General features: G+C 31.1%; 1 protein-coding gene across 2 annotated transcripts; it reads right to left on the bottom strand.

The window, feature by feature from the left end:
- Positions 1-9,500: 9,500 nt before the first annotated feature.
- LOC139513700 (trace amine-associated receptor 1-like) lies at positions 9,501-14,753 on the bottom strand. 2 transcript variants are annotated; one of them, XM_071302442.1, is made up of 4 exons: positions 14,299-14,753; positions 10,701-11,624; positions 10,290-10,413; positions 9,501-9,822 (listed from the first exon to the last, which is right to left on the bottom strand). In XM_071302442.1, exons 2-4 carry the CDS (start codon positions 11,595-11,597, stop codon positions 9,719-9,721), a joined length of 1,125 nt encoding a protein of 374 aa, XP_071158543.1. In that variant the 5' UTR covers positions 11,598-11,624; positions 14,299-14,753; the 3' UTR covers positions 9,501-9,718. The 2 variants fall into 2 exon arrangements, with proteins under 2 accessions (XP_071158543.1, XP_071158544.1); XM_071302443.1 differs by lacking the exon at positions 14,299-14,753 and adding an exon at positions 14,128-14,255.
- Between the last annotated feature and the right edge of the window lie 8,806 nt (positions 14,754-23,559).

Raw genomic sequence — 23,559 nt, forward strand, 5'->3', positions numbered from 1 at the left:
GTTCACAAAGACAAATAAAACAATACTATAGTATGTAGAACACATTATAAATATGTTGACCAATGTCAATACCTAGATTCTATACTTCAAGACCATCGTGTATTATTGGTACAATTGATACAAACTATTTATCGTTAAGGTCTTGGTACCTTCCAATGATTATTTTTAGAAAAAGGACGAGACGTTCTTTGACATACCCGTGGTTCATCAACCCTTTGCTCAGTCACTGGTGACGTTTTACAAAGTCTGAGTAGTTGCTGCATACTCTTGAATACCGAATAAGTGGAAAAAGGTGTAGACCATATACAGGTGAAGTTGTTATATTGCTGCTAAGGTTGGGGAAATTGATAATTTCAAAATTAAATCGTCTGGTCTGTAATAGATTCTGGAACTTAGATGACAGATGTATGTCAAATTCTAGGTATAAGTTCAAAAATGAGATAGAGGAAGGCAAGTCTGATGTTTCTTTAATTTCTAGTTCTGGGGGATATATTAATGGAACCGTACAATAAAAGTTTTGATTGTTAATGGAAAGATGATCATCAGTATATCTTAATGTGAAATTAAATGACCTGGCTTCTTTGATTTTCTTGTTTTGACAAGTGTCCGAAAAACATTAAAAATCAATAAATCAAATCTTACAATCCAAAGTTTGTTTTTCCTCTGTGGTTATAATATTGTACGAGCTTAAGTTCATGGCAAATATTGCCTCATATTTTTCTCAGGTCACTTTTATAATGCATAATCATGATAATATACAAAGGTATATAAATTATTCTTTATACAATGCAGATAATTATAATTAAGTTAATTTTAACAATTATTACAATTAATAATTCTTAAGAGCAGTTTGAAATTTCTGCTGCAAACTAATTAGTTTATGTTTTTGTTTTATTTCTATAGTAAAATTTTGAAGAAGAAAAAAAAAATTGGGAAAGGAAATTAAAAAAAACAAAAATTGTCAAAAAAAAAATAAATAAATAAAATAAATTTTTTAGGGGAAAAAAGAAGAATTGGTCATCCACGGTTTGCTTTATAAAACTGTAATTATATGTTATTTGATTCATGACAGATGGAAAGTAAAGAGCCAAATTTATAGGTTTCATTAGCAAATTTAAAAAACAAAAGTCTCATGTATGTTTGTGATTGTTCACAGTATAAACACAGAAAGTGCCAGCTATTCCATTCTCTCTCAAACTGTTCTTGTCTTTGTTTACAAATAGCTACAGTTTTTCAATACAGTACAGATTATTCAACTTTTATTTGGGTGCCTGAAGTGATGGAACTATTTTCAAACATCGACTTGAATGAATATAATATTTAATACAGAGCAATACCTTATTTTGTACAATACAGTTTCATACATCAAAAATACCAAATACAAAAGTCTTACAATTATAGTTAAGTGTTATGTGTGCTGTAGATGAAGTCCATGTATCCAAATTTTCTTGCAAAATTTGTACTTCTTCACATTCCCACAATAAGTGTATAATGGTTTCTGGTTGTTTATTACAAAAAGTACGAAGAGTAATTTTCTTTTTATTTGTTCGTTTGTTGTTGGTTCAGTAAGATTTTTCTCAATATGAAGTACATATCTTTAGAACCTTTTATTATTTTTGAACAACAAACTTCATATTATTAAGGAATGCTTGGGTAACAATTCGTTATTGGAGATGCAGCATTTTAACAAAATTTGTGAATACTGTTTAACACAATTTATTAAGTCATAATATTTCAGAAAGTTTGTACGTATGTGATACACCTCCTGGAATTTGGTCAGGGAAAAAATTCTCCAGCTTCATCTAATAAATCATTTAAAACGTGTACACCTTTGTAATACCAGTCTGTGTAATTTTCTATTTCAATTTTTCTCATTAAACCATAAAGGCATATTAAAAAAAAATTCTATGTATATTCAATATTTAGAGCAACACTTTCTTTCCAGGCACTCAAAACATCTTTCCAAAATAGATTTGTGCATACATTCATATTTTTTTCAATATTTTCGACACCTGTATTTTCTAGTAAATCAAAATCAATCCCATAGAAAGCAAGAATTTCCTGCATTTTTTTTATTATTGATCAACCTTCTAACCCATGTATATTTCAGTGATTTTATGAAAGGTTTCAAACTAATAATTTTTTGACCCCCTTCAAAATAATCTTTCACTAATGTTTCTCTCTTAACTTTACCGACTTGTATTTGCAAAATAAAACTTAAAAACAAGTGATAAAGTTTTTGAATAAATCTGGTGTCCGGATTTTGCAATGATGAAAACAGGTGAATAAGCTTGGGTAATGCCAATGTTTAAACCACTGTAATACGCCTAATAGGAGTTAGGTTTCTCTTGCTCCATTGCTTTAAAAGAGATTCAATTTCCAATATTTTTTTATCATAATTTAATCGTATCATCTTTTATAAATCTACATCAAAGTCTATTCCAAGGTACGAAAAATTATGTTTACCCCATGAAAAGTTCATTCTGACTGTAGTTCATACTGCCAATCCATACAACCTGGGTTTAATTTTTAAACTTGAGATTTTCCGAAAATAATTAAGGTTTGTCTTGCTTTCCCTTATAGATTTTCAGATCCACTTAAAAAAATTAGCAGAATCAACAGCAAATTGAGACAATACATTTTCAATACTAACAGATTTTAAGCCTCTTATTTTCTTATTGTTGCACACAATATAAACAAATAAGGAGAAAGTCGTATTGCACACAGTATAAACAAATAAGGAAAAAACCCGTGTTGCACACAATATACACAAATAAACAGAAAGCCGATCACATTGTCTACAATTCCGGTCAATGTTAAAACAATCTGACAAATTACCCCCTTGGTTCATAGCTGAATTAATATTAGAGTAGAAAATTGCCGACCAATTTCGAATAGATTGTCCAAAATTGAAATTTTTAATACTTGTAGAAAATCCCATGATGATGAATCGTAAGATTTTTCGAAGTCGACAAATAGGAGAAGTCCTGGTAGAATTTGTCTTCTGTATTTTGCATCAAGTCATATAACAATCTTGTGTTTTCTCCTATAAATTGACCTAGAACAAAACCAGTTTGATCAGGATCAATCAAATTTCCCAATATTTGTTTAAATCGATTAACAATAACCCCTGATGCAATTTTGCTAGAAGTACTTAGAAGAGTGATTGGCCTCCAGTTTATAAGAAACTGTCGTGGTTTGTCTCCTTTAGCTAGACATGTAAAAGAGGGATGAATGATACCAGAGGGACAGTCAAACTCATAGATAGAAAATAAAAAGGCAAATAGACAAATAATAGTACAGGAGAAACAACATAGAAAATTAAAGACTAAGCAACACGAACCCACCCAAAACTGGGGGTCCGGAAGGGTGATTAGATCGTGCTCCACATGTGGCACCCGTCGTATTGCTTTACCTTGTCTCTGTGTTACAGATAATTGACCTTTTTCAAAACCATAATTCATGGATCTTACAACAGATGGACCTTTAAAAAAATCAGCTGTAAAACCTGATGATCCTGGACCTTTATCATTTTTCATAGTTTTAAAACATTTGATGGTTCATGTAGACAGATTGGACCTTCTAGATTATCTGACTCCTCATTTGTTGATTTTTTAACATTGCATTTATCAAAAACAGTATCAAAATTATTAATCTTATCTGTAACAATACTTTTTTTTAGTACAACTCTTGATATTTTTTTTGAGAATATCTTTTTGATTATTAATCATTTCTCCATCATCCTTTTCTACTTTAGGGATAATTTTATTCGTAAAGTTTCTAGATTCTAAATTACAAAAATATTAACTAGGTTTTTCACCTTCTGCGATCCATATTGCCTTGGATCTTAGTAAACTCCCTCTTATTTTCCCCTCTAATGTCTTTAAGTTCTTGTTTTTTTCCTTTTAACATTATTGACCCTTGTAGTGTTTTTCTAATCTTCCGCTACGTAATCATTAGTATTTGATATACTAGTATTTCAACATAAAATAGATATTTTCCCCCTATCATGAGCCCAATTTGTGCATCTGCTAAACCTGACAGTGATTTTGAAGTAGAAGAACATGTAAAAACATAAAGATGGAAACTGAAATATTTTTACAAAGGTTAATAATACAAATCAAATGATTAAGAAAAGCATTTTGGACGAACACAATGTTGTTTTAATTTTTTGCAACACAAGTAATTAATACGATAACAAAACTTTACGACAAAAGATATTATTTCAGCTTCCAAATTTTGAACTTTCCATTTCTATGTAGTAAAATTCTAGCAGCACCTGTATGTGGAATATATCTCCCAGTTGATACGATATTTCAGAGGTTACATTTTCTATCATGATTTCCTTGATATATGATTGCTGCTCACAAGAAAGCTTTAAACTAAGAGTTCTAATTTCCAATCGTCGTAACCAAAATCCCGGCCTCCTCTTTTCTCTGATTTATGACCTATCGATTTTGACTTATGACCGGCTTTTTACTTACATGAGTAATAAAACAATGTGATGCAATATCTGCTCACCTTTCCGAAGCATCTGATATTAAACCCAGTATTCGTAGGGTTTTTGTAGATTTGTCTATAGTTGTCTGTGTTGTGTTTTATTTATTTTATTTTATTTATTTTATTTTAGGCATTTTCCTTTTTTGCCATGGTCTTTTTTTTTTTTTTTTTTTTTTCGATTTATGAGTTTAAATAAACATTTAGTATCTTTCGCCTTTATTTCAACACCTGGTCTTTCTATAGGTTTATATTAAGCAGCAGATATCACGGTCAGATAGAGCAAATTGTCATATAAACAACATACCAATTGATGAACCATTTTAATTGACCAGATTTGTCTATAGTTGTCTGTGTTGTGTTTTATTTATTTTAGTTGGTTTTTTTAGGTTTTTTTTAGGCATTTTCCTTTTTTGCCATGGTCTTTTTTTTTCTTTTGTTTTTCTATTTATGAGTTTAAATAAACATTTAGTATCTTTCACCTATATTTCAACTCCTGGTCTTTCTATAGGTTTATATTAAGCAGCAGATATCACGGTCAGATAGAGAAAATTATCATATAAACAACATACCAATTGATGAACCATTCTAATTGACCAGATTTGTCTATAGTTGTCTGTGTTGTGTTTTATTTAGTTTTGGTTTTTTTTAGGTTTTTTTTAGGCATTTTCCTTTTTTGCCATGGTCTTTTTTTTTTCGATTTATGAGTTTAAATAAACATTTAGTATCTTTCGCCTATATTTCAACACCCGGTCTTTCTATAGGTTTATATTAAGCGACAGATATCAGAGTATAACAGGACTCTCGATGATAGAACACGTGTTGAAAAAGAAGAGAAGACTACGGGAAGATCATGGTTTGTCGTCATAGTATGTCATTATGCCCCACCTACGATAGTAGAGGGGCATTATGTTTTCTGGTCTGTGCCTCCGTTCGTCCGTTCGTCCGTTCGTTCGTTCGTTCGTTCGTTCGTTCGTCCGACTTCAGGTTAAAGTTTTTGGTTAAGGTAGTTTTTGATGAAGTTGAAGTCCAATCCACTTGAAACTTAGTACACATGTTCCCCATGATATGACCTTTCTAATTTTAATGCCAAATTATAGTTTTGACCCAATTTCATGGTCAACTGAACATAGAAAATGAAAGTGCGAAGTTCAGGTTAAAGTTTTTGGTCAAGGTAGTTTTTGATGAAGTTAGAGTCACAACTACTTGAAACTTAGTACACATGTTCCCTATGATATGATCTTTCTAATTTTAATTCCAAATTAAAGTTTTGACCCCAATTTCACGGTCCACTGAACATGGAAAATTATAGTGCGAGTGGGGCATCCGTGTACTATGGACACATTCTTGTTTATAATATGATATACCGGTACGTAATATTGCATATATGCATGCAAACGTTAACTTGCATATTTACAGCAATGATGAACAATTCCTTCTGTAAAGCCTCGTTCAAACAATACATGTCAAAAATGTTTTGTTTTCACAAGTTTGATTGATAAATTTTTTCATGGAAATAAAAACTAAGCAATTGTTAATATTGATGTTAGGTTGTAACGTAGGTTACATAATTTGCCATCTTAACATATATGGCGTGCATTTTGATAATAAATCTGGTTTTTCCCAAACAGTGTTACAACTCAGAAACCTGATTTAATGTATTTTATTACATGAAAAATTGAATTGAAACAGCATAATAATTATACATGTATAACCAGATGGTACTAACAAACGTAAAGATATTGGAGTGTTTCTATCTGTTGTTATTTTATCATAGGAGTTGAATGTTAGAAAGACCAGTATTTTTTGAAAAAAGATCAGCATTTCATCTCCCATATCGATTATCTATTGGTTGGGTACTTGCTATGCGACGAATAATCTTATTATGACTATCAAACACAGAAAAAGAAGTAATGCAGTGTCATAGATACTTATATTAAGATTTTGTATTTGCGCCAGACGCGTATTTCGTTTATAAAAGACTCATCAATGAATCTGAAAAACTTAAAAATGTCAAAAAAGTACCAAGTTGAAGAGCATTGAGGACTAAACATTCTTAAAGGTTTTGCCAAATACAAATTTAAAGTTATCTGCTCCTGTGATAGAAAAGCCTTATTTCAAAAATTCAAAGTTGTGTAAACAGTTGATTTATATTATAAAAACTCAACCAGCAGTGGTTGTAAATAAACTCATTTTCTATTTACTTCATTCATTGAATTTTACACAAAGGTTACAAAGTGTTACACCTCATTATTACGTATGGTTTTCAATTGGTCTCTCCAATAAACATTTTGTCTTTGAGTCATATTGATATTCACATCCAGGAATACGTTACATGACTTCCAGGAATTCGTTATATGAGCGCGGAATATTTTTTATACGTTTATAAAGCATTGCATTGTTATGACTTGTCTTATTTTCATGACCTATTTACATTGAATATTGTCTGCATTTAATTAACGATTTTTGTTTTTCTTATGTGTGAGCTTAAAATCGGCAGCATGTAATTCACATGTAATTGAGGAATTTAATTAATAATTCATGAATAATACTTTAATTAGATGTAGACCTGGCGAAACAAAATATATTGCCCACTCGCATGATTTATTGTCAGTCTATCACTGTATAAACTCCCTTAATCTGAATTTCCATAATTTAATAATAAGTATAATAACTATTTCGAAGATTACCGTTCTAGCCGTGAACACCAAATTTCTCGAAGTTAAAAATGGTGTGCAAGCTGATTAAAAAAATATTATAATGACGAGTTTTTTTTGTTTTTTTTTTATCTTTCGCGAATGGTCGGGAAATGTTTATTGCAAACGTTTGGAATGAATAACTAGGGTAATTTTTAAAGTATTTTTATTCGGTAGTAGATATATCTTATCTTTTACGTGTTTCACCATATTGCTACATACGATTCAGTCTAATTGCACTGTTGCATAACATAATATTCTATAATTATTTGATATAACATGTGCATTTGTTACATTAAACAATTCTGTTTGATAATCTTAATTGAAAGCTTTTGAAATTGATATTTCTGATATGTTATGTATTTGTTTAAGTATGTATTATGTAATATCAATAATGTGGTCATTTTTATAAATTTCCTGTTATCAAAACTTAGAATTTTTCAAAAAACTAAGAATTTTCTTATCCCAGACATAGATTACCGTAGCCGTATTTGGCACACGTTTTTGGAATTTTGGATCCTCATACGGGGCGCCGAATGGGACTCTTGTGGTTTTGTACAAAAGTTAATTCTGTCATAACAAAATCTTTTTTCTTACAAAACTATGTGATACAGACTTGTGTTACGAGGACTTCAATTTTGTGATGACAAAATACCTATTTGACAAAATTCAATTTTGTCAAATAGGTATGCAAATATAAACTTATTTGCATACAAAATTAAACTTTACTGACACAAAATTGACTTTTGTGACAAAAATGAATTTTGTGACACAAAATTGACTTTTGTGTTAAATATTCACTTCTGTTTAACAAAACTCAATTTTGTCTACACAAAAATAAACACAAAATTGAACTTTGTCATGACAAAAATGAATCTAATAGATAGTTATTAAAGATACCAGGATCATAATTTGATACGCCAGACGCGCGTTTCGTCTACATAAGACTCATCAGTGACGCTCGTATCAAAATAGTTAAAAAGCCAAAAGTAGTACAAAGGTAAAGAGCATTGAGGACACAGAAATATACTCTTTTGTAATTTAAGTGATATAGTTCCATCTTTTGTTAATATGCCTGAACAAGATAAATTTAGTTTCATTTTAAAAAAGTAATGATACTGGCATTAGTACTGTATGTGTAGCTGGAATAAGCAATTAGTATGATTCGATAATTTATTTAAAGCAAACATAATGTTGTTAAGAACTGTTGTAGTTTTTAAGCTTATTGTATTAGCTTGAACTTATAATATAGTATGAATAACACCTCCACGCAATACAGATATAAAAATATGTGACTCTTATCATTGAGAAAATATGTCTCTGTATATTTGAGTTTTTTTTTAGTATTTGCATTTTGTAAATGTTATTTGTTTTAGTATTTGCATTTTGTAAAAGTTATTCAATCCTGTATTGAAATTTACACCAATAAAAGTATTTGATTTGATTTGATTTATAGTTTTGTGACTTTAATTTTTTTAATCACAAAGTATCTTACAGTGGATCTTTAGGATTATCCGAGCGAGCTAATCTCACATATATTTTACAATAAACGTTAAAGGCAATGTCTGCAAAGTGAGTTCATCGGGATGAGGATTGTGGAATTTCGAAGTTATTGAAATGGTGCATTCACATCTCCCAACTCAATCGGTATTCAAGATCTACCATCTGCTGCTTAGAATTTAGAAAACTTCACCAGCAAAAACTTGATGAACTAGGGTAATGTCAAAGAACTAGTCGTCCTTTTTCTAAAAACATCGTCGGAAAATACCAAGACCGTGTTGAAAAATATTTTTTATCAACTTCACAAATAATACATATGATGTTCTTTAAGTATCGATTCTAGGTACTGACGTTGTTAATCGTCTCAATTACATAATATAGTATTCTTTTTATTGACATTATTATCCTTTACTGTGTTGTTCACCTTTAGTAATATACTTTTGACGTGATGGCTCAGTATTAATACATCCGGACATTGTGATATTGTGCTAAGATCATTTTTGCATCTTTTTCTTTCATTTTTGCTTATAAACCTTTTTTATAGGATGTCTTTAAACCATTTTTTTTTTCTTTGTTGAAAAAGGTTATTTGCATTTATAGTGATTAAGATTATATCACAATGTTGACTGCTGATCTCAATTTTTGACAATTGTACCAAATAGGTCAGTTTGTTTTATTCACACATTGTTTTCAATATAATGGAATTTACAGTGAGAGGTTTAGCTAGCTAATTTTGCCGTTTCCTTGGAGTTTGGTGTTGTTTTTTTCCTTTTTCCTTTACAAAGTATCGAACAAATAAAGAACGCCTTTCCGTATGGACATTTTTATATATCAAAGCGTAAAAGCGTAAAACACAACTAAAGACTCCTCCTGTAAAGAATCTATATCCCGAGATACCATCTAGGAGGCAAATATAACCAATGTAGTAGAATATTATTGTTACACAATTACAACAAAGTATTTATTTGTCATGTTACTTTATCAAGGATCACACTAACCAATGACATAATTCCCTAAGGTCTCCATTATTGTATATTATCCTTTGATATATTTGTTTTGTCTGCGTTATTTTCTATTAGGTCAATTCTCTCTTTGAGATTGGCATCTGTCTTCTGTACGCATTCAAATGCTAAAAATGAAGAGAAAAAGATTAATTACTTCTATATAAATAAGGGTATTTAAATATCTCTATAGAACAAGATACAGTTTAATTTAGATCTGTCATCAGATAAGAGTATCATTGTTATAAACTAAAACACCAAATACTTCGTTCATTGTGTGTACTTAATGTATATATTACATTAAATAGGTCAACACCACCTGACATTATACATTTTAAAACAATTTAAAGGCAAGTAGCTCTTGTCACAAAACATTTATATCATGACTTACTGAGTTAAGTATACTTTTGTGGAAAAGTATAGAAACTGTGGATTATTTTATCCATACATTAGTTGGTATTTTTGTAATTTATATTATATAAGTAGCTTGTCCTATTTCTTATTGTTGTCTGTTGCAAATCCTTCTGTTTCGATAGTTTACTTTATAAAGAAAATATCTTTTATCGTTGATTCTAATCTTGGCTGTAAAACTTACCTCTACTCCGACTAGAGCAGGTAAACTTTTGCAGAATTTCTAAGTAGCCTCTTTTAAAATCAGGAAACCGAAATGCATAAATAACGGGATTGCAGGCGCTGTTTGTAAATCCAAAATAATAAGCCTGAAACAAGAAATGCAAGAATATAAAAATCGTTCAACTTGTTACTAACCAATCAAAGGCAATTGAATACACAACGTTTCCTTTATTTATGACTTATCTGTAATATTTATTATTTTTTTTAACGTTTCTCTGTGGAATAAATTACGAACTTACTTACTTACTTACGACACATTTCTATGAATGATTATATTCTAGATAAAGTGTTGTTCTTAATTGACACCCTGATAATACTTCTATCAACATCTACCGTGAAATTGAATAGAAGAAGTTATTTTGATTTAACTTACCAATGGATTTAGGAAGGCTGGAATAGAATCCCTATCCGGAGTGAAGAATACATAGTTGGTGTAGAACAAGTATGGGAGCCAACATATTATGAAACACGCTAAGACAATAACAAGGGTATTTATTGCAGCTTTCTCACCATCCGTCCTTTTTAAGCTAGAATCACGACGGGAAGACTGACGTCTAAAGTCTGCAGTACCTCTTATTATATAGAATATCTTCAAGTACATAACGAGCATAACTATAAATGGAAGCACTATGTTTAATAATAAATTGCCCAAAGACAGGACTACAGATTTAGTTTCAAAAATCGGATATTTCGGACCACATTGTGTTGTTTTAACTTTATATTCAGCTTCAGTTAAAACAAATGTTGTGAGGAGGGCAAAAAACACTCCCCATATCCATGATCCTGCAATCATACCATAGCAAACACTTCGGTTGACAGGTCTTTTATCACATTCTGATAACCGTTTTACAGATAAATATTTATGAATACTCATATACATCAAACTATGAATAGAAGTAAACAAAAATATCACGTTAAGAATAAGATTCAAGTTACAAAATAAAGTTCCAAAATGCCATCCCTCGTGAATAAGAGTATAAAGCGAAACAGGAGCAACACATATTGCTGTCATCACATCAGATAATGCAAGATTGAAAAGAAATAAGTTGGTGCCGTTATCCTTCCGCTGCACGTCTTTATCCCGTATGATCGCTATCATGACCATCATATTTCCTATGACGGCAAATATAATAATCAGTATTAACCACACACTAAACACAGCGGTAATTTTTACACCATAATAATCCAATCTAGTTGTTCCATACGTTATATTACTGCTGTTTTTCATGATACTTGTGCTGATATTCAAGTCTATACCACCAAGCTCCATAGTCAGTTTCAACTTGCTTTAAATAACCTGCAATGAGAAAATTTTCTTTAATCTCGTGTCAAAAATTCTTTCAATATTATCAGCTTTATGATTGGCATGAAGATGCATGAATTATTTGCAACTTGATGTTCTGCAAATTAGTTCTATATTTATAGTCGGTTTTATCTCAATGTTCTTTTGATTTTAATTCAATAACGCAGAAGGGAATGACGAACGATATTAACCGAATTGAAGTGTTAAAAAGAAAAAAAAAATTAAATGTTAAAATATGTTTTTGATTCTTGTTACCAAAACAAAATTTAAGAAAAACGGCGGGCTAAACTGGTGAGGCAAGAACGAATTTTTCGTATTAATCATCAGCTTTCGTCCCTATTTTCATAGGACTCGCTATGCTCAGCTTTTGTATTCAGTCTCTATGGATTGTTATTTTAGTCATTTCGCCCTGATATATGCAACTGTCGTATTTTTTAAATTAACTTTGTTTTGTTCTATCAATGTATAGAAAAGGTTCAATAACCGAAGATCAGTCAGCATTTTGTAAGTATCTTTATCACTTCTAAATAAACAACTATGTCAACAAAGAATAATTAAATGGCATATAGAAAATCTTTAGACAAAGCATATCAGCAAAAATGAATGACCAGAATACAGAACATGACCACAGCACAATAATATAATGACGGGAGGTTAAAATATCGAGCCACGTCGTGTTGCTTATGTAAGTAAGCTTTGTTTAGGGATTGGCGGAATAGTAGGAGGAATAGAGATAGGCCTTAAACAAAATAGAAGAAAGAAAGTCAGTGAGCTAAGTAAATAAAATTATTACTCTAAACATTGACAATAATAATGAATCATTTGAATAATGTCTGGATGGAAACGTTGGTGAAGAGATTGTTAACCTTGCTAAGCGCACATCATCACAGCTTTATGTTTGTATACTCTGAGGATCTGATAATGTCATATTATAAACACTTGCTTTAATCATAACTTGTTATCAATGTATTTAAAATGTTTTTTTAACAGACTGCCAACCTTCAAGTTTTTATTTCACACAAATACATTTTGTTTCCTGCATGTCTTCAAGAGATTTTTTATCATAAACACAGAAAAAAATGAAGACTAAATTTCTCTCTCTGATTTGATTCGCATAACATTTTGTTTAGTTTGAAAAAATGAGTTTGGTCATTAACTGTGAAATCTACATTTATATTAACTAGTAGAAAATAAACAATTTCAATCATCTTAGTACACAGTCAGTAAGTATATCTAGAGTATCATTCTTTCTCATGAGAGAAGATGACTTAAATGAGTTGCAGCAGATATATTTGCATTCAGAAAGACCAAACGAACATTAAATTAAATAGTTAAACTTTTGTTTGATTAGATTATATGAATGTGTATTGTAAAGAGAGTTGAAAAGTCAAAACTAAAAAACATCAAAATCCCGTAATGTATCTAAAACATTCAAAGAATTATTTACACTCCAAAAATAATTAATTCCACTATTTTCATATATCTTATTAAAAAATTATTTTGAAAGTAGTTAATGAACTAGTTTAAAGCACTGAAAGATTAATTGTATAGCAAATACTGACTTTTGCCAAGTTGAAGAAAAACCATTGTATTTCGAAGAATTAGTTGTCGTTTGAAAGGAAATGTGTTGTCAAAGTCGTGTTTACCGATTTAACATAAAGTCTCATTTTTTATTTATAACAAACTAAAACGTTTATCCAAATTACAATAAATCTGAAATAAACAATTCAAAATGCATAGAGTCGATAATATATATCAGCATTTCGTGTGCACTTTACTCTATTTGCCATCTTGTTAACCATCGAGATGACCTTTGAAGACTACCGACAGTCTCATTACCCGATATAAACATTAACATAAATATGAATTGATTCCGTCACGTGTAATTGGATTTTCTAGGTCTGTTTGATTTTATGTTGTAGGTTGAAGAAATAATTTAAACTTCGTTTTTACCTGCATGAGAATGTTTTTTGTGGATCAAATCAGTCAACGAAATGGTTCACCTTTGTTTCACTTTCGATTCTTTTCCTTTTGATGACTGAACACGTAAAAAATCTCCAGCTAAGGGGTTAAATTGAGGGTCACATAAATACGGATTCAATGATGTCAAAATTATTCACTTGCAAGTTAACAATTCATCATCGAAGTTTCTTACCTTATTTTGACAAACTTAAACCAAATTAACTCCCTGCTTAAAACGAATTGTCATTTCATTATCTCATTACCATTAAAGATAAACATATTTTATTTTACTTTTTTTATATCGCGTAGGTAATGCCCCTTTCACAAAGAAACAAAGGATTAATGGCTACGGGAAAGTTTTGAAAACCCTTACGCCTACTTCTCCTTAGGCATTCATTATATACAAGCAGAGTTCGATACATAAGTTATAGAATTAATTTTTTTTCACTGACGTTTTATCCTTCGACTTTTGTTTTATTTTTATAAAATAGTAGATTAATCTACATAAATGTGCATAGAGAAAGATAATACTTACGTGATATGTGTGTGCTTAAAGTCTTGTAATCTAAAAATAAACGACATAATAATGACATTTAGATGTCATCCGACTTTAAACGTTTTGTTTGTTTTTATATTTACTTTATCACACACCTGTGTTTTAAACAAAAAATGATTTACAAACTAAAGAGATGAAAAGATTACTTACTTATCATATGTAATAACAAGAAACTGCACTTAGGAAAATCCAGTCTAAATATATAATTCAAACTATAATTATCAAGTGTGTGATTCACTTATCGTTCCAATCAATGAACTGTTTAACATGGTGGATTATTTAAACACTTATTTGTTCCTACATCACTACATGTTTTGAGTATGTATCAACTAAATGAAATCCAATACTGCAGTCACATGACAAACATCGATCGAACGTGTGTAAGAAATATAAAAAAAAACTCTTTTATAGATTCGAGAGTTAATTCTACTATTTTGTTGTAATCGATTCCCACACTTTAAAGGTCAAATGTGGAAACGAAACTGTACACTTAACTTATGTTTCGGTCATATGGGAGTCCGTCAACCAGGGCGCCTGCACTTGGTTTAATTTCAATTTGTCGGTTTATTTTCGATCTATGAGTTAAAATGTCCCTCTGGTATTTTTCGCCCCTCTTTTAGTTGCAACATTAAAGATTTGATTGTCAAACATCTTATCATATTGTGTATCAACATCTGGTACCTTCATTATGTTAAATGTATATACGTAAATATCATACAAAGGAATTTCTGAATTACCAGATATGTGGAGGCCCTCGATGTGGAACATGTTACCGGTATTGCATCGTTGATGGAGAAGTCCGGTGATATTTTATTAATTAAATGTGAACTCAAAAATCAGTTGTAAATATTGAGGCATGCTTTATTGTCCTACTTTTCCCATCTTTGAAAACAAGTTAATAATTTCCAATCTCAATTTTATAACACATATAAGAGATATATTCGCACAAAATAGGCCTTACATTTAACCGTTGCGGAAAGGGGTCTTTCTAAAATTTTCATTTTGTCCAACTCTCTATTGACAATAAATGCTTTTCGATTTGCAAAAAAAGAACATTGTATACAAATGAATTAACAAAATTCGATGCGAAAACTACAATTTACAGCTGATATAAACTATGACTTCACAAATTACTCTATAAAAATCTAAATGGTTGTGGAAAAGATTATATTTGGCATTGAATGTCACTTCGAAAAAAAATGAATGAGCATCACCGACGACAAATTCGCGAATTGATTTGTAAACAGATACCACTGAGTAACAGGAAAACAATTAAATTTAAAGTATTTCTACTCTAACAATGTGTTTCCCATAGAAACAAAGCAAATAAACAATGCTATATTCATAAATTATGAACGAATTTAAACAGACATTTGTTTTTCTTTTCTCTCTAAATAACGGAAATCTTTAGAGATTCTTACGTCCTTATAAGGGATGCGTTTTGTTAACAGTTACTTTCTTTGGTTGCATAGAGTGTTTGTAACGTTACTTAAGACAACGTTTACATAATTATGTTGTACAATGGCTTATCATAATGAATATCTTCCATGAAGAGTGAAGAGGAATAAAGTAAAGGAGTGTTAATATAACTATATGTATATGCCTTTTCATCAGTTATTTCATATTAATGGGCATTGACCCCTTCCAATATAATATTGATCAACATGTAGGGAAAAGAACATCTTGTCAATTGTCGGATAGTAAGTAGCAGTAACTAAAAATTGTATTTTCCGTGCCCGAAACCATGTTTAAATCTGGGAAAAACACAGAATAGAAAAAAATCAAATAATTAAGTAAAGCAATACACAACGTTAACTTTAGAAGAAATCAGCGTGAACACCAACATAATAATCGAACGTGTGAACATGTGGTCTGCCAGATTATGGATATTCAGAAGGCAAAATGAATTGAGCGTTTCCACTTTGACATTCTTGTTGACATGCAAAGTCACCTTTTTCCAGTTTTGTGAAAAAAACTATTTAAACCGTGTTCGTAATTTTCGATTTTTCTTTGTCAAAAAAAGTTATTGGATGTTTCACTCGGTAACTGCATGATGTGTAACATACCTTTCTTGCATTGTCCAATTGTAAATAAGGAGATTACTACAAAACAATAAAAATAGAAAACAAAGCGTTATTCATTGCATCCGTGCGAATCACATCGGTTATTATTTTCAGGTCCGGATTTGGTCATATAGCTCTTCGAATTAAAGTTAATCACAAAAAATACTGAACTCCGATGAAAATTCAAAACGGAAAGTCCAGAATCAAGAGGCAAAATCAAAAGCTCAAACACATCAAACGAATGGATAGCAACTGTCATATTCCTACGACTTCGTACAGGCATTTTCTTATGTAGAAAATGGTGGATTGAACCTGGTTCTATTGCTAGCTTAACCTCTCAATTGTATGACAGTGAAATCAAATTCAATTGTATTGCCTGAACCAAACAAGTAAACATAATGTCCAAAGAATAGGGGTTCATCATGTTTCGGTATTTCTTGTCCTTCAAATCTTAATTACGAGCGTTCATAATGAAGGCAAATACATAAAAAAAATCCGCTTATAAAAGAGTTTGTTTCAGTTTTTTGAAGAATTGCGGTACCTTGTTACCTTATATGATCAGAATGGTTTTCTACAGATAAAACAAATTCCCCTTATATACTTTCATTGTTAACAAATCTTTGAAGAATCTATGATTCGCAACATTTCTCCAGCTTATGGTCACAGTTTTGATGAGTATACTATATCAAATTGTGTATACTATATCAAATGGTTTATTCAATCAAATTGTGTATACTCCATCAAATTATGTATACTATATTATGGATATAAGGTATGGTTAAATTTGCAAAGTCATATGACGTTAGCTTCAAAAGCATTTTCGGACCTGATATCAAAAATGTATTGGCTAATTACAATTGTCAACCGGCAATGAAAACATGTTGAGATCATCGTAACCGGACCACAGAAGAAATATACTATGTCAAAGTTTCGTCTGAGGTACAAAAGACAATCACAATCAAAACCAAGGAGTAAACAAAGACTCACAAAACCAAAGGACATTCACATCAACAGTTATAAATATAATTAAGAAACAACACGAACTCCACTAAAAATCGTGAGTGAAATCAGTTGCTCCGGAAGGGTAAGCATTTCCTGCACCGTATACGGCACCCATCGTGTTATTTCTTTGTTCAGTTCGGTAATGATGGAAGGTTATTATGACTGAAGAAGAATATCAGATATGATTTCTGACACACTTTTGTCATAATGGCCAATCAGCTCATGATGGCGACCGTAAGCTTTCTTGTGTGATGACCTTAATTTGATTGATTCATAGCCCTGTCTTAGCAACTTTTGAGAAAGCAGTATTCCTCGTTCAACAAAATCAACGTACTTTGAGCTAGCTCTAGAGTAACGTATCAATTGAGACACATATACTCCATATGCTGGTGCCGCTGGGATGTTGCTACACAGAAATTGAAAGTTGACTATAGGAAAATTAAAATCATCGCGTTTGTCATTTTTGCTATTCAACCTACCATCAGTAGTCATGAAGCAGATTTATGTGTGTCGGTAGTATCTTTAATTTCAAGTTCACTTAGATATATCAGATGTAATTGATCACTGAATTTATTATCATTGAGAGACAGTACATCATCAATATACCGAAAGGTGAAATTAAAAGAATGGGCTAATTTCTTTTCTCTTTTCAGTACAAGCCCTTTGATAAATTCTGCTTCATAGGAATATAAAAAACAAATCTGAGGAGCGCAATTGGTACCAATTAGAATTCCAATAGTCTGTTGGTAGACCACACCTCCTAATTTAACAAATATGTTGTCAATTACAAAGTCCAGCATGGCAGTGATATCCTCGTCGGTATATTTCTTCCTTGACTCTCTATGATTTTTCACAAAGTAAGCTGAATTCCAGCCCAAAACTAGATATTTAAAACGTGTAGTGCCTTTTTTTGTTAAAAAACCATAAGCTGACGAAAGAGCTGACAAAACATAAGCTGACAAAAGAGCGATAAGAGATGTAAAGACAACTTGTTAATAAAACCTTTAGTTGTTTGCATTTTTGTAAATTTTGAAGATTTCAAGTCCTGGTTTTACCCGCATAGATAACTTCACTCCTATTATAAATTCTAGAAATACTAAAATGGCTCAACTGGATTATACGGATATGTCGTTCTCGTAAATTAATATGTATTCATACGCTATTGCAATTAATTATCATAACACTTTGCTATGGCAATGAGTTTACAGGTAAACAAGTTGATATGCAAGTAAATAATTCGACCTCATTGAATCCGTATTCAATTTAACCCCTTAGTTAGAGGTGGATAACGCACGAATCGTGTGTGTTTAGCTATTTAAAAAGAATGTTAACAACGAAAGTGAAAAAAACGTTAAATTATTTGATTGACTGATTCGATCCACTAAACATCATTCTCATAAGGTAAAAACGATGATTGACATATATTTTAATCTATAATAATTTCATCATACGAAATTATACAGACCTTGAAAAATGTCCCTATCTCTCTGCTTATATCTATTTTTATTTTTACATCGCTTAAATGACCATCAGATGTTTTCGGACGTCAACTTTATAATTAATTAGATGACGTCTAGATTACAATACACACGAACCGAAGTTACATATTTTTGGGTCCATGTCCTATAAATTTATAAGTTTACAATTTTTTTAAATTTCAATAAATATTTTACACTGTTATATATCAAATATGAGAATTAAGGCAATTCGGTGTTCATGAGTTTGACAGCTAGTGCCCCTTTTACTTATAAATCAGAATTAATAATTATACATTTGTGGTATCCAGTTACTGTCAATACAATTAGTACTCTTCGTTGACTGAAAAAGGTGTATCTTATATAATCTCAATCGCCAAAAATTACCAAAAGTTCTGTTTATTAACCTTCATTTGGATGAATTTTATTATGCACTCAAGCAAAACCTATAATTTGAAACACACATAGCATTTCCATTCTCAATTTTATGCAAGAGATGGATCTTATGAGTTGTACCATGCGATTGTACTATACTTTCTTTAGTGAAAATACGATAAACAACATTTTGCAGAAGTCGAAATATGAATTTATTTTAAGTTCTGCGTGATCAATTGCCTGATTAAATTGAAGAAAGGTAATACTTTATATTTTCGTATCCTGCCAATAAGTGTTTGACGACATGTGAAACATTTGGCGTCTATAAAGTGCAAGATATTGCACTGTTTGATACTACATATTAAGTCATTATACAAGGAACACTTTGCATTTTTGAAGTACTAAATAAAGGTAACAGTAGTATACCGATGTTCGAAATTCATAAATCGATTGAGAAAAAAAAACAAATCCGGGTTACATTAAATTATTGTGTTACTAAAATTTAACATTGCCATAAAAGCGGGAGGTTCGGCATGCCACAAAACCAGGTTCAACCCACCATTATTTTCTTAAAATGTCCTGTACCAAGTCAGGAAAATGGCCATTGTCATATTATAGTTCGTTTCTGTGTGTGTTACATCTTAATGTTGTGTTTCTGTTGTGTCGTTGTTCTTCTCTTATATTTGATGCGTTTCCCACAGTTTTAGTTCGTAACCCGGAATTGTTTTTTTTCTCTATCGATTTATGAGTTTCGAACAGCGGTATACTACCGTTGTCTTTATTTACAAACTAAAACTGAGGCAAACACATCAAATATAGGAGAAGAACTACGACACAACAAAAACACAACATTGAAATGTAACACACACGAGAACTAACTATAATATAACATTTAGTTACTTAATTAATAATACAATGAAGAACTAACGCTTTCCAACCTCACATTTATGAATTTGTGGTCAATGGTCTTCAACTTCGTACTTTATCTGGCATTTAAATTTTTTTTATTCGAGCGTCACTGATGAGTCTTTTGTAGACGAAAGGCGCGTCTGGCGCTAATATTTTTTGGTAACTATGATGAGTCTATTTGCAATCCTTTGCAAAATTTAAAAGACCAAGACATTGATAATAAAGGTGCTGATCATAATCTTTTATTAAAATTATGCCAGATAAAAAGTTATTTGAAAGATTAAATTTCATTAGGAAAGTTAATTTACAAATAGTTTTGCCATGAAAGAAAGCTATGCAATTGTTTTTGTATGAGACTGGGTAACTGGGAAAGGGAGAGGTTTACCGAGTATCTTTTAGTCGTATCAGTCGTAAAATGAATTTATTTTTTACAAAAATCTAATATTGTTTATAACGCAGCTAACATGGCACGATTAAAATGATAACATATAATAAATAAAGGCAACAGTAGTATACCGCTGTTCAAACTCATAAATCCATGGTCAAAAACAAAATCGGGGTAACAAACTAAAACTGAGGGAAACATATTAAATATAAGAGGAGAACAACGACACAACACTACAATGTAACACACACAGAAACGGACCAAGCATCAGACAAAATCCCACGAGAATAACAAATATAAAACGTATCTATCATGTCTAAAAACAAGGACAAAATGTATTACTAAGAAATGTCATCCAACCCTCATAAACAATTGTTGTTCACGTTCAGATATAACAGATATAGGAAACCAATTATATGTTAAACAATGTCCAGTCCACAAGTTTTTATTATCATAGTGAGTATACCTTTATAGAATGGATGTACTGTTTAAACATGTTAAACGAGTAAGCTTATTTGTTTAAACGACTTAGCTAAGTTGTTTAAACGAGTTAGCTAAGTCGTTAAAACAAGTTAAATATACAAAAGAAGATGTGGAATGATTGCCAATGAGACACGTCTCCACAAGAGACCAAAATGACACAGAAAGTAACAACTATTGCTAAGCCGTTAAAACGACTTAAAATAAAACCCAACCCTGGCATTAACCGGATTCTGTGCACTTGTAATACATAATACTTCAAAGATTTAAAAGATCAAGATTATTATGTTTTTAGTTTTTTGTCCATAGATTTACGAGTTTTGAACAGCGGTATACTACTGATGCCTTTATTTATGATAATAAAGGCTCTAATTACAATTGTTAATGAAAACTATAACCAATATTAAGACACTAGTATTCTAAAGATTAAAATTCATAAGGGAAGTAAATTTACAGTATTTTTTCAATGTAAGCAAACTATAATTTTGCAGTCTTTAGTCATATACAAAACTATTGTTTTATAGATCAACTAACACAGCATGATTGGAATTGTTACATAAGATAAAACTGATTTCCCTAAACGAACTAATGATTGTAGAACAGAGATGTTATATGGAATTGATATTTTATAAAGGACCAACTTGTTGCTATAAATAGGGATATCAGAGAACGGGAAGTTTTCTACATGCAGTAGAAATTTATTCTATATGTTTGTAGTGATATTCTAAAAAACAATGACACAATTAATTATTACCCCAACTTCATAAACAACTATTGTTTCAAGTTCAGATAAAACACACACAGGAAACCAATGAACTGTGAAACAATGGCTAGTCAGTATCATAACAAGTGTTTATCATTAAAAGTAACTATACCTTTATAGAACGGTTATACTATATAGGACAGTTGGTATAAACTATAAAGTGCGATAAATAAAATTGAGAATGGAAATGGGGAATGTGTCAAAGAGACAACAACCCGACCAAATAAAAAACAACAGCAGAGGGTCACCAACAGGTCTTCAATGTAGCGAGAAATTCCCGCACCCGGAGGCGTCCTTCAGCTGGCCCCTAACAAATATATACTAGTCCAGTGATAATGAACGCCATACTAATTTCCAAATTGTACACAAGAAACTAAAATTAAAATAATGCAAGACTAACAAAGGCCAGAGGCTCCTGACTTGGGACACGCGCAAAAATACGGCGGGGTTAAACATGTTTGTGAGATCTCAACCCTCCCCCTATACCTCTAACCAATGTAGAAAAGTAAACGCATAACAATACGCACATTAAAATTCAGTTCAAGAGAAGTCCGAGTCTGATGTCAGAAGATGTAACCAAAGAAAATAAACAAAATGACAAAAATACATAAATAACAATAGACTACTAGCAGTTAACTGACATGCCAGCTCCAGACTTCAATTAAACTGACTGAAAGATTATGATTTCATCATATGAACATCAGGCACAATCCTTCACGTTAGGGGTTTAGTATCATACCATCACAACATATATGAGAAGAACATAACCCGTGTCATGCCAACAACTGTTTTTAGAATAAATGTGTTTAGTTCCGATGCAAAGACCTTATCAGTGACTCAATATTAACGCCACAATATGCAATCTTTAATGACTTGACAACAGTATCGTAATTATATCCCTTCTTAATAAGTCTATTCAAAGGTTTTGTAAGTTTCTGAGGTGAATACTGACACCTTTGTGCTTTATAAAGAATATTACCCTAAAAAATTGGATGTGAAATTCCTGAACGTATTAGAAGTCTGCATGTTGAGCTATATTTACGAATGATGTCTTTATACCGATGATAAAATTTAGTAAATGTTTTGACTAGTTTGTGATATCGAAAACCCTGGTGTAATAATTTTTCAGTAATACATAAATTTCTCTCGTTAAAATCGAAAACATTGTTACATACACGAGCGAATCGTACAAGTTGAGATATATAAACACCGTAAGATGGTGACAAGGGAACGTCACCATCTAAAAACTGATAATTAACGAAAGGAAATGAAAAATCATCCCTTTTATCATAAATTTTAGTATTCAGCTTTCCATTAGTGATATAGATATCAAGATCGAGAAAAGGGCAGTGGTCATTGTTAGTATTAGCTTTATTTAAAGTAAGTTCAACAGGACAAATTACATTAATATACATACTGAAGTCGTCATTATTGAGAGCCAAAATATCATCCAAATATCTAAAAGTATTATTAAATTTGTTTATCAGATGTTGTTGCTATAGGTCATCGTACGGCCTTCAACAATGAGCAAAGCCCATACCACATAGTCAGCTATAAAAGGCCCCGATAAGACATTGTAAAACAATTCAAACGAGAAAACTAACGGCCTTATTTATATAAAAAATGAACGAAAAACAAATATGTAACACATAAACAGACGACAACCACTGAATTACGGGCTCCTGACTTAGGACAGGCACATACATAAATAATGTGGCGGGGTTAAACATGTTAGCGGGATCCCAACCCTCCTCTAACCTGGGACAGTGGTATAACAGTACAACATAATAACGAACTATAAAAATCATGATTGTTAGAGTAATGAATATCAATTATATGGTCATTTTTATAAATTACCTGTTGACAAAACTTTGAATTTTTCGAAAAAAACTAAGGATTTTCTTTTCCCAGAAATAGATTACCTTAGATAAACGCGCGTCTGGCGTATTAAATTATCAT

Source organism: Mytilus edulis, chromosome 2, assembly GCF_963676685.1.
Source record: "Mytilus edulis chromosome 2, xbMytEdul2.2, whole genome shotgun sequence".
Taxonomy (NCBI): Eukaryota; Metazoa; Mollusca; class Bivalvia; order Mytilida; family Mytilidae; genus Mytilus; species Mytilus edulis.